Below are 13,821 nucleotides of genomic sequence, written 5' to 3'. Positions count from 1 at the left end.
CTGTAGACACACTCTAGCAAAGGGTACAGACTGGGATCAGCCTGAGGAAGCACCTTGTGGAGAACTGTACTGAACACGAAGTTTTCACATCCTCGGGGACAGTCTCCCTGTTGGTGCTGACGTTTGGTAATACACAGAGCTTCCAGCCTGGGGAGCTTGCTCAGGCTTAGGCCTGGCACCAGGCCCAAGTGTGTCCAGAGTGTTCATAGCAGCTTCATAACCCATCAACTGGATCATTGTCCATGTGGTCAGGCAAGCTCCAGCAAGCTCCAGCCCTTCCCCCAGAGGCCAGCTGACATCACACAGCCAGGCGTCTCCCTCCCACACGCCTGGTCCTTCTGGCCTGGCTAGCCCCACTCTGAACCACAGTGGTGCAGGGCAAAGGCCAGGCCTGTCCCTGTGTGCTGTGCTGTGTTTAGTTGCTAGGTTTCCTGAATTGCACGTGGATTCTTTACTGACTAAACCACGAGGGAAGTCCAGACCTGTCTTTGGGAAAAGCTAATTCTTCCCTCCTGAGAGCGTGAGGTGTGTGACGGGCACCCAGCAGCCTACCAGCTGCCACCCTGGGCTCCCGGGCTGGGACTCCTCTCCTGACCTTTGGGCCTAGATCCAGCATGTGGCAGTGACCAAGGTTAACCAAACTCAGAGAAGACCGAGTTCCGACCTGAAAGCCAGTGAATTCATTAGAAGGAGAAATCCATCCCCCAGTCCATTGGGCTGCAGGGCATCTGGCAGGGCACTCCAGCTGTGACTTGGGGGCTCCGATGATTCCCTGTGCCCATGTCCTGCAGGAGGGAGAGGCATACTCAGTGAGCTAGACCCCTAGCCGCCTCTGCGGACAGTGCTGGGGATGGTGCTAAGTTCCTGCTCTCTGGGCCTCGTGCTGAGACCCCCTTCCCTCAGCTCCTCCCATCAAGAGCAGCTCCTCTGGGAGGGGCATCCTGGGGGTGAGTCCTTCCTGCGAGCCCTTCGGGGTCAGCGAGGGGCACTCATGGCTAACGCCTTGTCTTCCATGCAGACGAAGGAAGGTGCCTTTACCCTCTCTGCCATGACGTCCGGAATCCGGAGGAACTGGATCCAGACCATCATGAAGCACGTCCACCCGACCTCTGCCCCGGATGTGACGAGGTGAGCCAGTCAGGTGCCCAGGAGGCTCAGCGCAGCCGCCCTGTCCCTCTGTCCATTACTTGCACTGCCCCCACCCCCTGCCAGCCCTGCCCAATGCATGAACTCCCTGGGGCCTGGGTGCAAGGCATCTCTGGCCGCTGAGCCCTGGGTGGTTAAGGCAGCACCAGATGCTGTGTCCACAGGGCGCCTCAGCGTTGCCTCCTCTTGGCCTCCCGCCTCACTCCTACATCTCCAGGCTGTCTCTGCAACCAGGACAGGTGTCCCTGTGGAGCTTTTGGTGCAAGGGGCTGAGCTGGGGGTGTCCCTGTGTCCATAGCCATGCTCCGGGAACCGCAGCATTTGCCCCACGCTTTCCTCCTGCCCTGAGGGTTAGAAACCCGCTGTTTTCATTTCACAAAAGGCAGGCAAGACAGGATCTCTGCATGCAGCTGGTTCTGTGACAGCCAGAAATCTGCTGCCTTCACCTCCTGCCCTCAGTGTTTTCACTGGTCCTGAGAGTTTCTCCCTTACACTTTTCTCTCCTGTAGTCCCAGTGCTTCTCAAGTGCCTCTCTTGGGTTGGAGGCCATGCCTGGTGGGTGGCCCTCGTGCCCACAGAGCACTCACGTCTCTTCCTGGGGGTGGCTTCACACCTTTGCCAAGTCCTGCCTCCCGGCTGCTGACGTACATTTTTGAACAGTCGGGAAGGGATCCTAAAGAGACTCTCCTTTCTACTCCTTCTGTCCTGTGCTGACTCTATTCCTTCTTCTGTTAGACGAACAGAATATTTGTTCCTGAGTCTGTATGACCGGGAGCAGAGGCCAAGGCCCTCTCTGGACTCTCTGAGGGACCCCACGTGGCCGGTCCAGCTCCAGGTGGGGGGACGTTGGCCTCGGGGTGTCACAGAGCAGGTGTGGGGCTCTGGCCTCAGAAGCAGTGTGGAGGACGTGCTCAGGCCCACGTGGCTCGGGACAGGTGCCTTCCCTCCACATCAGGGCCGCAGCGTCCTCCTGACAGGAAGAGACTCCAGTGTCACTGGTCTGAGCCGAGGTGCTTGCCTCAGTTTGCTCTGTGTGGGGGTTTTTACCCTTTGAGGAAAGAATGATTTTTTTAGTGTAGCTAAGCCATGCATGTCCCAGGAAGGTATAGACACCAGAAGTTTAGCTCAATCCATGTGCTGCAGCCCCAGTCTGGTGGGGTCGCAGGGGCTTCCTCTCCAGAGAGAGTGGCAGAGAGGTGGTGTGATGTCCTGACCATCACACAGTTGGGGCCCTGGGCCAGCTTGCAGTTGGGTGTTATTGAAAGGTCCATCCTGGAGAAGTGTGTCCAGGCATGTGGTCCTGACCTGGAAGCCCCCAGGACAGAGGGTACCTCTTCTGGAGGCTCCTTGTCTGTGTTCCCTGGAGCCCCCCAGCCCTAGCCCTTGCCACTCAGGGGCTTCCCACCCTGTGCTGAGGGCTTCAGTGGGACCAGAGGCTGAGGGGGAAGTCTCGGGGTCTTGTCCTCAGCCACAACTTACGGTTGTGGGGGAGGGGGTGCACCCGGCTGCTGGGCAGGCAGGGGTGTCCTCCACCGTCCAGCCCAGGTGGGCCACCCAGTCTTCTTGAGTCCTGACCAGTGAGCCCCTATGTGGTGCTGGCTGGTGGGAACCACCTAGGTCAGCCAGCTCACTGGCCCACAGGTGGTCCCAGGGCTGTCACACCAGCCACCAGAGTGGTTTTTTAAAACACAGACGTGACTGTGTTCCTTACCTGCTTATTGAAAACCCACAAGCCTTGAGGAAAGTAGCTGCTCCTGTTCACTCTGTCACCGCCGGCCCAGCACACGCTTCCCTCCCATATGGCCTGGTTTGATGGTGGCTGTGCCCAGCAAACCTGACAAGGCTCTCAGACCCTAGCATCACCCAGCAGGAAACCTCTGGGCCATTGTCTGCGGCTCCTCTGTCGGCAGGGCTGAGCCCCTTGGGATTCCCTCCAGGGATCGCGGCTGAGCAGGAAAAGAACATAATGACAGCAGGGGCTGGGCCTGGTGGTGGGGGCCCCACCTGACCACTGTCTCCGGCCCCTGCAGCTCGCTGCCGCAGGTGAAGGCCCGGAGCAGCTCCCCCTCAGAGACGAGGCCGCTGGAGAAGCAGGACGGGGAGCTTGGGGAGCCCGACCCTGAGCAGAGGAGGAGCCGTGCACGTGAGCGCAGGCGCGAGGGCCGCTCCAAGACCTTCGACTGGGCCGAGTTCCGCCCTATCCAGCAGGCCTTGGCCCAGGAGAGGGCCGGTGGCCCTCGGGCCGAGGTGGAGCCCGGGGAGCTGGAGCGGGAGCGCGCACGTCGGCGGGAGGAGCGGCGCAAGCGCTTTGGGACGCCTGACGTGGAGGGGCCCAGTGCAGACGATGTGGCCCTGCGCATGGAGGTTGACCGGGGCATGGGGCCGCCCACAGCTGCGGAGCTCAGGACCCAAAATGTGCATGTGGAGATCGAGCAGCGCTGGCATCAGGTGGAGACCACCCCCCTCCGGGAGGAGAAGCAGGTGCCCATTGCCCCCCTGCACCTGTCCTCTGAAGACGGCAGCGACCGACTCTCCACGCCCGAGCTGACCTCGCTGCTGGAGAAGGAGGTAGCGGCCAGGACGGGTGGGCAGGCTGGCTGACTCCATGCAGCCCCCTTCCTTGGCCCCCTCTGTGCCCAACAGTGTAGGAGCCATGGGCCTAGGCCCAAGGGCTTGTAGATCCCTCAGCAAACCAGGCACACAGACAGGTCCCAGATAAGTACTGGGGGGAGGGCTGGGTCAGGGGGAGGTGCACACCAGGCTTTTTCATAGACAAGAGGGGTGGGTACTGCCATTGAGAGCCAGCGGTGCCAGAGTTGGGGTGTGTGTTTCACCTGCCCTGTTTCTGGGGCACACTGGCGGAGAGGACAGTGAACAGGCAGGCTCCTGTGTGGGCACAGCAGCCTTGCACCCTGGGTAAGCCTGGAGGGGTGTGCATGGCCGGCCTGCCTGCTGATTCCGATGTGCTCTTTACTTTGGGGTCTGATGAAACCATAGGCTGGGCCCTTGGCCTGCCTTCACTTCTCGTCTTATTTTGTTAGATTCATGAGGCTGGTATTTACCACTAGCATCAACATTTTTCTATGACTGTTAATACAATAATAGAGGCAAAACACAGTAAATTAACAGTCCAAAATCAGATTGCTCTAAACAGCTGGACTGCAGGTCAGCAGGCCACACACACTAGACTCTGAGACTGTTTCAGACAGCAGGGTTTGATACGAAGGTCCTTGTGCCAGTCAGCACAGCCTGCAGCTGGAAGGGGCAGGAGGTGATGGCTGGACTCACAGCTGCTAGGAACCACAGTGAGGGGCCGCTTGCTTCTTGAGGACCCATCCTCACCAACGTGATTTTATACAAAATCCATCGTGTCCAGCTGGTCGAAGGGGGTTCTGTAGGAGCTGAGGTAGAGCCTTGGACAAGGCCTGCCTGGAGCAGCACAGGCCTTTTTGGTCATGCTGAGGACACCCAAAGGACCCACTGGGCAGTCTTCCCTCAGACACAGGCATGGAGTCCTTGTTCCTGTAGGGCCTGGCCTGGTGCAGCCCCCAGCAGCTGGAAGCTAGTGGCGCCCGTGCTGACTCACAGCCTGAGCTGAGCCGTTGGTGCAGTGTAGACCTGACAAGCGCGCCTGCCGGCGAGCTCCACCACGCTGGACCAGGAGGACCGCAAGGGCCATGCCGCGCTGCTCCTGACCGCTGCTGCCGTCCCGGTTCACACGTGTGTCTTTTTGCCTGCAGTTGGAGCAGAGCCAGAAGGAAGCCTCAGACCTTCTGGAACAGAACCGACTGCTGCAGGACCAGCTGAGGGTGGCTCTGGGCCGGGAGCAGAGCGCCCGGGAGGGCTATGTGCTGCAGGTAGGGCTGAGGGGCTGCCACCCTCTGGGCACCCACGGGCTTCATGTGCAGGACCCAGGCAGGCTAGGAATGTGCAAAAACCAGTGCCAGGCTCCAGGGTCCTCTGTAGCAGGAGCAGGTGCTCTGGACAGTGTGCTTCTGCTGCTCATGTAACATTGGGAGAATCTGATGAACCCTCTACAGCTAAGGCTTTTTTGTTTTTTAATAAGATAACTCTGTTGTCTTTCTTTTCAGCTCTCAAAGAGCCCAACATACATTTATTAATGAGTGTCACATGTTTGCAAGTCATTTCTAACTTCACAAGAACAGTGTTAGTCTCATTTTACAGAAGAAACTGAGGAACAGGCAAGTGCCTCCTTAGGATCAGCCTGTGGCAGAGCTAGGACTGGTCCCCTCCCCCGACTGTGTCTGTGCCCCACCCACAGGGCAGCCTGGGACTGTCTACTCGCCTGGCAGCCCCACTTCTTACTCTCTGCCGAGCCTGAGGTTTGAGGGGGAAACATGGCTGCCCAGTCCCGAGCCAAGAGTCCAGACCCATCGTCTCCCGCAGGTGTCTCTGTGTCAGAGTGCCAGTCACCAGGTGGTCTCAGGGAGCCGCAGGTGTCTCACCAGGCAGGAGGGCATCTGGGCAGGGCAGGCTGGTGTGAGCTGCGAGTCCTGCAGTGCTCCAGGCCCTACTCCAGTTCTGGGGTACAGCACTCCGCTGCCCCCTTAGCAAATATGTGGTGGTGAGAGGTAACAGACAGATGAGCTCCAGGAAGAGCAAAGCAGGATGGTGGGACTGAGAACGTGAGTCTCGTCATCCAAGGCTGAGGGCGCCAGGTCCTGCACCCCGTCCCCCAGCACCAGGTTCCTTGTCTGTGTAGACCAAGACACGGTCCCAGAGGGCCCCCCAACTCTCCAGGCCCGAGTCGCTGTGGTACGTCTCTGCATTTGCAGACTGCAGCACTATGGTTTCCTTGGTCCGGTGGACCTTCGGGGCAGTCTGTCCTCCTGCCCCCTCTGCAACACCCTCTGGTGGACATTTTTTCTGCTTTGCTTTTTCCCGGCTTTGGCCTCAGCCCGAGGTGCCCCATGTGCCCTGGGCCCTCCTCCCAGCCTTCAGCCATGGTTGTTGCCATGCCCAGTTCAGACCCTGAGGCCCTGGGACCTGGTATGGGGGCACCCCTCTTTCCTGCGCATGTCACTCCAGGACTTTCTGGGACATCTGTGCAGAGACCCTGCAGGTTTGGGGAGCACCTTTTAAAACCCCGGTTGGGCTGCTTGCCGACATCAGGCCGAGAAGATACTGGCAGCAGATTTTGCACATTGCTAACCTCAGAACCCACCTGTGTCTGACCCCAGGCCAGACATGTTAATACTTCCCTGCCAGGTCAGAGGGCGGTTATTCTTAACCTCCTCTGCTTTCACTGTGCTTATGATCTCAAGTCTGGGTGAGCGAGGAGGGCCTCTAGGGTTACGGGTGAGGACGGTAATGGTGGCGGGTGGGCGCCGTGCTGCCAGCCGGGAGGAGGAGCTGGCACGTGTGGCTGTGGACTGTCTCTTAACTTACATAACTGAGTGTCACACCTGTGGCTTCCCCGCCAGCATACCTCGAGGGAGCCATGGGCAGGCCAGTTCTCAGGCTGAGCTGTTCTCACTCCCTTCGTGTTCTTGTTTTTTCCTCCGTTAATTAGTTCTGTGTATTTTGCATGCCTTTCAGTTTGAGGAGTTTCGTTTCAATTGTTTTATTTTCTGCACGCTTCACTTTGTTATTTTGAACTCCACAAAGGTTTGTTTGTTTTGTTAACTCTCACGTTTTTCTCCATGGTTTCCGTTCCCCCTCGTTTTGTCTTCTTGCAGGTAGAGGTTAGTTCTTCCTGTCACTGTGGAGGACGGGCGCCACCTCCCACACGAGTGTCTCGGATGTCACCTCACTGACGTCCACCAGCGGTGCCGCCCTTCCTTCTCCTGTCCCAGAAGGAAGGGGCAACGTGTCGGGTGCTGCGCTCTTGTGGGGTTTGTGGTCTAGAGCCATGTGCCTTTTGTTTTGCGAAACAAATGATGCTCTGCTCTGCTCCTGCCCCCGCCTCCTGCCAGAGTCTCTCGTCCCGCAGTCTTCGTTTGCTTACCACTCTGCTCCATTATTCAGTTTTGTTTGGTTTATTTCTCCTAGAAGCTGTGCAGTTAGAGCTGTTTTGATGTTACTGTTCATGTTTTCTGTTTATCTGGAAACAGCTGCTTACCAAAAAATTGAGATGATTTGTTAGTTTTTTTTAAATGGGGAAAAAAAAATTGTGCAAAGGATAAAAGACAGACCCACAAAGGAGCCTTTCTGTGGTTGACCCTGGCCAGAGGTGTGACACTCAGAACTGGGAGGCCGAGTGTTACTAACACGTGTTTCATCGGTTTTTTTAAGACCGAAGTGGCCACCTCCCCGTCCGGCACCTGGCAGAGGCTCCACAGAGTCAACCAGGATCTGCACGGCGAGCTGGAGGCCCAGTGCCAGCGCCAGGAGCTCATCACACGGCAGATTCAGGCCCTGAAGCGCAGCTACGGGGAGGCCAAGGATGCGATCCGGCATCACGAGGCCGAGATCCGGAGCCTCCAGGTGCGGCTGGGCAACGCTGCCGCCGAGCTTGCCATCAAGGAGCAGGCGCTGGCCAAGCTCCAGGGCGAGCTGAAGCTGGAGAAGGACAAGGTGCGAGAGCAGCTGGAGGAGTGGCAGCAGAGCGAGGCCGCGCTCAGCGCCCAGCTGCGCACCAGCGAGCGAAAGCTCCAGAGCGCAGAGGCCCTGCTGCTGGGGAGGACTCAGGAGCTGCGGGACCTGGAACGGCAGCAGGCGCTGCAGCGGGACCGGCACAAGGAGGTACAGCAGTTGCAGGAGCGCATCACCGACCTCAGCCAGCAGCTGGGTGCCAGCGAGCGGGCCCAGAGGCTGATGGAGGAGAAACTGCAGAGGAACTATGAGCTGCTGCTGGGGAGCTGCGAGCGGGAGAAGCAGGAGCTACTGCGGAGCCTGGCGGAAGCAGAGGACAGGGCCCGCGCCTTCGAGGGGCGGCTGCAGGAGCACGAGCACCGGGTGGAGGCGCTGCAGGAGGAGAAGCTGAGCCCCGGGTCCGAGGGCAGCGAGGCAGTGCAGCGGCTGGAGGAGCAGCTGGAGATGAAGGAGGCCAGCATCCAGAAGCTGGCCGAGCATGTGCAGAGCCTGCGCGATGAGCGCGACCTGACGCAACAGCGCTTCCAAGAGCTGCTGGGCCGTGTCACCCTGTCCGATGGGGATGTAGCTGCACTGCAGGAGAAGCTGAGGGGAAGGGAGGCTGACTACCAGAGCCTGGAGCACTCCTTCAGGAGAGTGGCCGGCCAGCTCCAGGGCGCACACACGAGGCTCCAAGAGAAGGAGGAGGAGCTGCGGCGCCTGCAGGACGCACACGAGAAGGCGCTGGAGAGGGAGGGGCGGGGCCTGCAGCAGGCTGTGCTGGGGCCGTCCACCCTGGGGAGCAGCCTAGATGAGGCAGACGGGAAACTCCAGGCAGAGGGAGAGATCGAACAGCGAGTGGCCACAGAGTCTTTGGAGGATGTTGAGGACAGCCTTGCTCGTGTGGGCCTGCAGTGCCAGACTGCTGTCATGCCTCCGGGCCTGCCCTGCTCGGGGCTGGAGGACGTGGCCCCAGGGGAGGAGGAGCTGGGGGACAGCAGCCCCAGCAGAGACGAGAACACAGTGCCCCTGAGGTCGGAAGTGTCCTCAAAACCTGACCAGGGAGCACCTGGCATTAAAAGGCAAAGAATCCGATTCTCCACGATCCAGTGTCAGAAGTACACCCACCCTGACGGGTGCGAGAAGACCGGAGCCAGCAGTGTGTCCTCAGACACCAGTCAGGAGCGCTCACCCTCGGAGGAAAGTATGTCATCGGAGGCTACCCCCAGCTCACTCCCCATGCCCAGTGACCCGGACGCTTACCTGTCCATCATCCACTCCCTGGAGACCAAGCTCTACGTCACCGAGGAGAAGCTCAAAGGCGTGACAGCAAGGCTGGAGAGCCAGCAGGGCCAGAGCCAGGAAGCGCTGCTTGTGCTACACCAGCAATGGGCTAGCACCGAGGCGCGGCTCTGCGAGCAGCTCCGAGCCAGCCTGCTCCAGGTCACCGCGCTGGCCGCCCAGCTGGAGCAGGAGAGACAGGCCAGGGCGGAGGCGGTCGAGAGCCATGTCGGGGAGCTCAGCGACTTCCAGGTGAAGAACAGCCAGGCCCTGGCTTGCCTGGAGAGCTGTCGAGAACAGCTGCGGTCCCTGCCAGGGGACGCAGGAGCGGGGTCCTTGGCTGGTCTGGAGAGCCTGCTCGTGGGTGCTGTCCAGGCCCTGCGTCCCCAGCCAGCTTCCACGGGGGAAACAGGCTTCTCGGAGGAGGAGAAGGCTCCATCCCAGCAGTTGCCACACATGCTGACACTGAGCGAGCAGGAGCAGCTGCAGCTTCTCTCTGAGCAGATAGCTCTGGAAGCCGCCCTCATAGACCAGATTGCAGACTCGCTACGGAACACAACGTCGGACGTGTCGCAAGTCTTCCTGGAGATCTCTCAGTCAGATCGGTGGCGGCTAGAGTCTGAAAGTGCTGTGGTCTGTCCGGGGGCCCCAGCAGATGCCTGGGCCAAGAAGGTGCTGGTGGATGGAGAGTTCTGGAGCCAGGTCGAGTCCCTGAGCCGGCACCTGGGCGGAGAGGCAGCCAGCGCCTTGGGAGGCAGGCAGCCGTGTGCCCGGCCAGCCCCAGCCCCTGCCCTGGCGGATGCCACATGGGTCAGGGCTGAGCTCAGTCTCGCCGCGTGCTCGATGAGGGAGTCCTTACACCGCAGGCTCCGGAGCGTCCAGGAGACCCTCCAGGGGACACAGGCGGCCCTGCAGCAGCACAAGTGCATGCTGCAGGAGGTCCTCGGGGCCTACCGGACCCCTGCCTTTGAGAGGGTGATGCAGCAGGTCTCGGAAGCCCTGCAGCTTCCACTGGGCACCAGAGACGGTGACCAGGTGTCCTGGGCCGGGCACCCGCCGGTAGAAGCACCAAGTCATCAGGGCCCAGCCGACTCCCTGGCTTGTCCCTTGTCCAGCCAGAGTTCTGGAGTCTTAGCTGCTATTCAGGAGGAGCTTGCCCTGCAGCTTAAAGATAAGGCCAGTCTCCTGGGGGAGATTTCTGCCTCCCTAACCTCGCTTCCCTCTGTGGAGGCACTTGGGGACTGTCGGAAGCTCCTGCAGGCATCCCAGCATCTCTCGCGCCGTGCTTGTCTGGGAGGCCTTGGCCAGTATTCTTCTTTATTAGTTCAGGATGCAGTTCTTCAGGCTCAGGTGTGTTATGCAGCCTGCAGGATCCGGCTTGAGTATGAGAATGAGCTCCGGGGCTACAAAGAGTCCTGGCTGGGCCAGGGGGCCCCCTACCAGGGGCATGAGCAGGCCTTGGGGGCCCTGCAGGGGGAGTCCGAGCTTCTCCGCAAGCAGAAGGGCGAGTACTTGGACGAGATCGCCTTCACCCAAAGGGAGAATGTGGAGCTCCAGACCAAGGTCACCCAGCTGGACCAGCAGCAGAGGCATCTGGAGTTGGTGCATGGCGAGCACTGCGCGAGCCTGGCTGCCCCACCAGAGCAGTCCAAGGAGGAGGTGGTCCCAGTGGAGGGCCTGCTGCGGGCCGCATGTGGCGGGGTCTGGGGCCAGCCTGAAGCTGGGGCCAGGGCTGAGCAGGACCTGGGGGGGCGGCCTGTGGAGCAGGTGCAGGCCCTGGAGGCCAGGTTCCAGCTCAAGGTCCGGGAGCTCCAGACCATCCATGAGGAGGAGCTGCGGGCCCTGCAGGAGCACTACTCGCAGACCTTGCGGTGCCTGCAGGAGACTCTTTGCCACTACCAGAGCCACCCCCCTTGCGGCTCACTGGCCGAGGGCGAGGGCGAGGCCGAGTCCGTGGCGCGGCTGAGGGAGCGCGTCCGGGAGCTGGAGGCACAAGTGGACGTCCTGCGGGAGGAGCTGGAGCATCAGGACCCGGCGGGCGGTGTAGCCTCCCTGCAGGAGGAGCGCCAGAGGGACTTGGAGAGCCTCAAGGTCTCAGCGCGGAGTGGTCGGGGTGCAGCTGGGACAGGGTTCTCAGCTCCAAAGGCGCTGTTCCCCCTCGACCGCCTGTGGGCGTAGGGGGTCGCAGCAGAGCCCGGTGGGGGCCCCCCTCACCTCCAGGCCATGCAGACCTAGACTTGGCAAGGTTCCTCTCCTTCTAACTGTCCTGGGAGCGGAAAGCCGGGCTTGTCAAAGGACAGGGGTGTTTGCCACACAGTGTCAAGGGCCATTTCCCACCTCCACCCTCCCCAGGGGCCGCATCCAGTGGGGAGCCTTATCTGGAATGGTGGTTCTCTCAAGGAGATGCAGCCTTCTTTTCTCCACAAGGTTAACACATCCATCCTGTTTCACACCCCCATTGGTGGGCAGGACGCCATGGCCCTGGCCTGTCCAGGTGACGTTCCCGGCCCTGGAGCATTCAGCTGTGTGGAGCTGCCTGGGCTTTGGGCTGCCTGCTCTTGGGCTTCTTACCACACGAATGCAGTAAATGCCAGGTTCCTCACATGTTCCCCTTCCTCTAGCCGGCACCACGTCCAGTGCTGAGGTGGCTCTGTGCTGCTGTGATAAGCACTTGGGCATTAGCAGGCACTTTGGCACCTGCCAGGCTGTTTGCACTGCCTTTTCCCAACTCAGTCCAAACCTTTTGAAAGCCATTCTGAATCCCAGGAGGTTTCAAGGTTTGATGGAAAGTGCTGCACGGTCCCGTGCGGTCAGGGCACACCAGCCTGGGTTTGAAAGTAACATCCCAGCTGCTTCCCCTGACACTCAGGGTCTGCGCAGTCAGCCTGAAGTCAGGAGGGAAGAAGCCCCTGTGCTGATGTGGGTGCATGCTGGGCCCCTGAGGGGATGTAGGCCAGGCTGAGGATTTGGGTAGCATTCTCTGTCCTGAGTCTGTTCTCGTTGGGTCCTCTGAGACATAGAAATTACAACCAAACTGCTTTCCTGGGTGCCGGGCTGACAGCAGTCACTTGAGGGAGACTGGAGTCTCTCCTGATAGCTGCAAGCTGGTGCCTTTTCTGGCACCTCTGCACAGTAGTCATTGAGGAACCGATTGACCCCAGGGTTCACTGTCTTAAAAGTTAGAATTGTGTTTACAGATTAACATATGCTCTCCAAGGAAGTACCTGAGTGTTTCTGTAAGAAGAGTTCTGACCCTTATCTTGAAATACTCTAAAACATTCCCATCAAACTATGACTTAGACCCTCCCCCGTGTGTTGACCGAGAGGCCATGCTGAACCAAAGCATGTGGGAGGGCAGCTCTGGGAGTCTCCAGGTGTCCAGGGGTGTGAGAGCTGCAAAGAGGAGACAGGGGCTCCATCTGGAAGCCACTGTGAGGAGGAATGCCCAGTGAGTGGTGGACAGCAGGTCTGTCTGCTCCTGTGGGAGTCAGACAGGTGCCCAGACACAGACTGGGTTCCTGGTATCCTTCCTGAATCCGGGCACAAGAAGATCCCCCAGATTTACATCAGAGGTGACGTGGCCACATTCTCGCAGCTCTGAAAGAGAACCGAGCAGCATGGTTCCTGCGCCTTACTTAGCAAAGCCCTCTCTTTTAGAGAGGTCCCAATGTGCCTCCATCCACAAAAGAGCTGCACAGACCAGCCCTGACGGCCACAGGCACACTCACCCATCCCGTGCAGGAGACTAACCTGATACGCCAGGCCTGGGGGATACAGAGTGGGTGTGTGGGGTAGTCGGACCACTTCTTAGCTCCCCAAGCCCACATCCAGGTCATAAACCAAGCCAGGCTGGAGCAAGGCTCAGACCAGGCCGGTGAGCGGTTCCTCCGTGACCTCGATGCGATGAGCAGAGGCGCCTGGTGATTAGCACCCCTCTTTGTACTCCTTCACAAGGAAAAGGAAATGTCCCACACCCTAATCTGATTCTTTCAGCGCATGCCTGAGAAGTTCAGTGACCATCTCAGAGTGGCCAGCTGGGCAGTGGCAGGGCTGGGCCCCCAGCTCCATGTTCTGGGTCACTGTCATTCACAGGGTCTCTCAGCTCCTGAGAGCTGACCAAGACTCATCTCTGTTCACAACTGTGCCCAACGCCCGGGGTATGGCGGTTCTGAGCACGTCAGTGGTTAACTCAGACCAGGCATGCCAGCCTCTGCCCATGCTCTCTGTCGTCCTGTCAGGCCTACCTGCCAGTCACTCCATAAAGGGCCTGGCTGGGCCGTTTTTAATTCCACGGCAGCCTCCTCCTGCCCACAGTACCAGCTCTTTGCAGAGAAATGGAACTCAACCACAGGAATCAGGCAGGACTCACCGGGTGAACACCCTTTTCTAACTGGGAGTGAGTTGGTGCCAGGCTCTGCTCCAGAGAGCAGCTTCCCGCCCGGGGGCCAGGCAGGGTGGGGCTGTGGTCCTCTCGGTCACAGTTTGCTCAGGGAGCTGAAGGGAAGTGGGTAAAGCCCCTTGTGCACCTTTCAGGCCACGTGCGAGCGGGGGTTTGCAGCCATGGAAGAGACGCACCAGAAGAAGATCGAGGACCTGCAGAGGCAGCACCAGCGGGAGCTGGAGAAACTGCGGGAGGAGAAGGACCGCCTCCTGGCTGAGGAGACCGCAGCCACCATCTCAGGTGGGAGTCACTCTCCCCAAGCTGGGCACCAGCTCTAACACTTCTCCAGGGGGACGGCTGGCTTAAGGAGCCCTTCGGGAGCTCATCAGCCCCGAGCCAGTCACATCTGTGCACCGGAGGGGCTGTCTTCGTCTTGTCAGCCTCTGCTGGTGCTTCTCTGATAGCAGACACTTCTGCAG

The 13,821-nt window shown here is 59.8% G+C and overlaps 1 protein-coding gene across 11 annotated transcripts in view; it reads left to right on the top strand.

Moving 5' to 3' along the window:
- Positions 1 to 13,821, top strand: part of MPRIP (myosin phosphatase Rho interacting protein) — a 92,896-nt gene that overhangs the window by 67,605 nt on the left and 11,470 nt on the right. For 8 of the 11 annotated variants that reach the window (XR_003506688.1, XM_027516840.1, XM_027516836.1 and 5 more), the window contains 5 exons: positions 1,019 to 1,128; positions 3,177 to 3,714; positions 4,887 to 5,003; positions 7,402 to 11,052; positions 13,495 to 13,642. Coding sequence is in view for 10 of the 11 variants with exons in the window: in XM_027516840.1 (XP_027372641.1) it covers positions 1,019 to 1,128; positions 3,177 to 3,714; positions 4,887 to 5,003; positions 7,402 to 11,052; positions 13,495 to 13,642 (4,564 nt within the window). In the remaining variant the exon portion in view is untranslated. The remainder of the gene's footprint in view (positions 1 to 1,018; positions 1,129 to 3,176; positions 3,715 to 4,886; positions 5,004 to 7,401; positions 11,053 to 13,494; positions 13,643 to 13,821) is intronic. The other 3 variants (XM_027516841.1, XM_027516843.1, XM_027516842.1) reach the window with 1 other exon arrangement.

This window comes from Bos indicus x Bos taurus, chromosome 19 (assembly GCF_003369695.1).
Source record: "Bos indicus x Bos taurus breed Angus x Brahman F1 hybrid chromosome 19, Bos_hybrid_MaternalHap_v2.0, whole genome shotgun sequence".
NCBI classification, from domain to species: Eukaryota; Metazoa; Chordata; class Mammalia; order Artiodactyla; family Bovidae; genus Bos; species Bos indicus x Bos taurus.
This window is presented reverse-complemented; position numbering and strand designations above follow the sequence as displayed.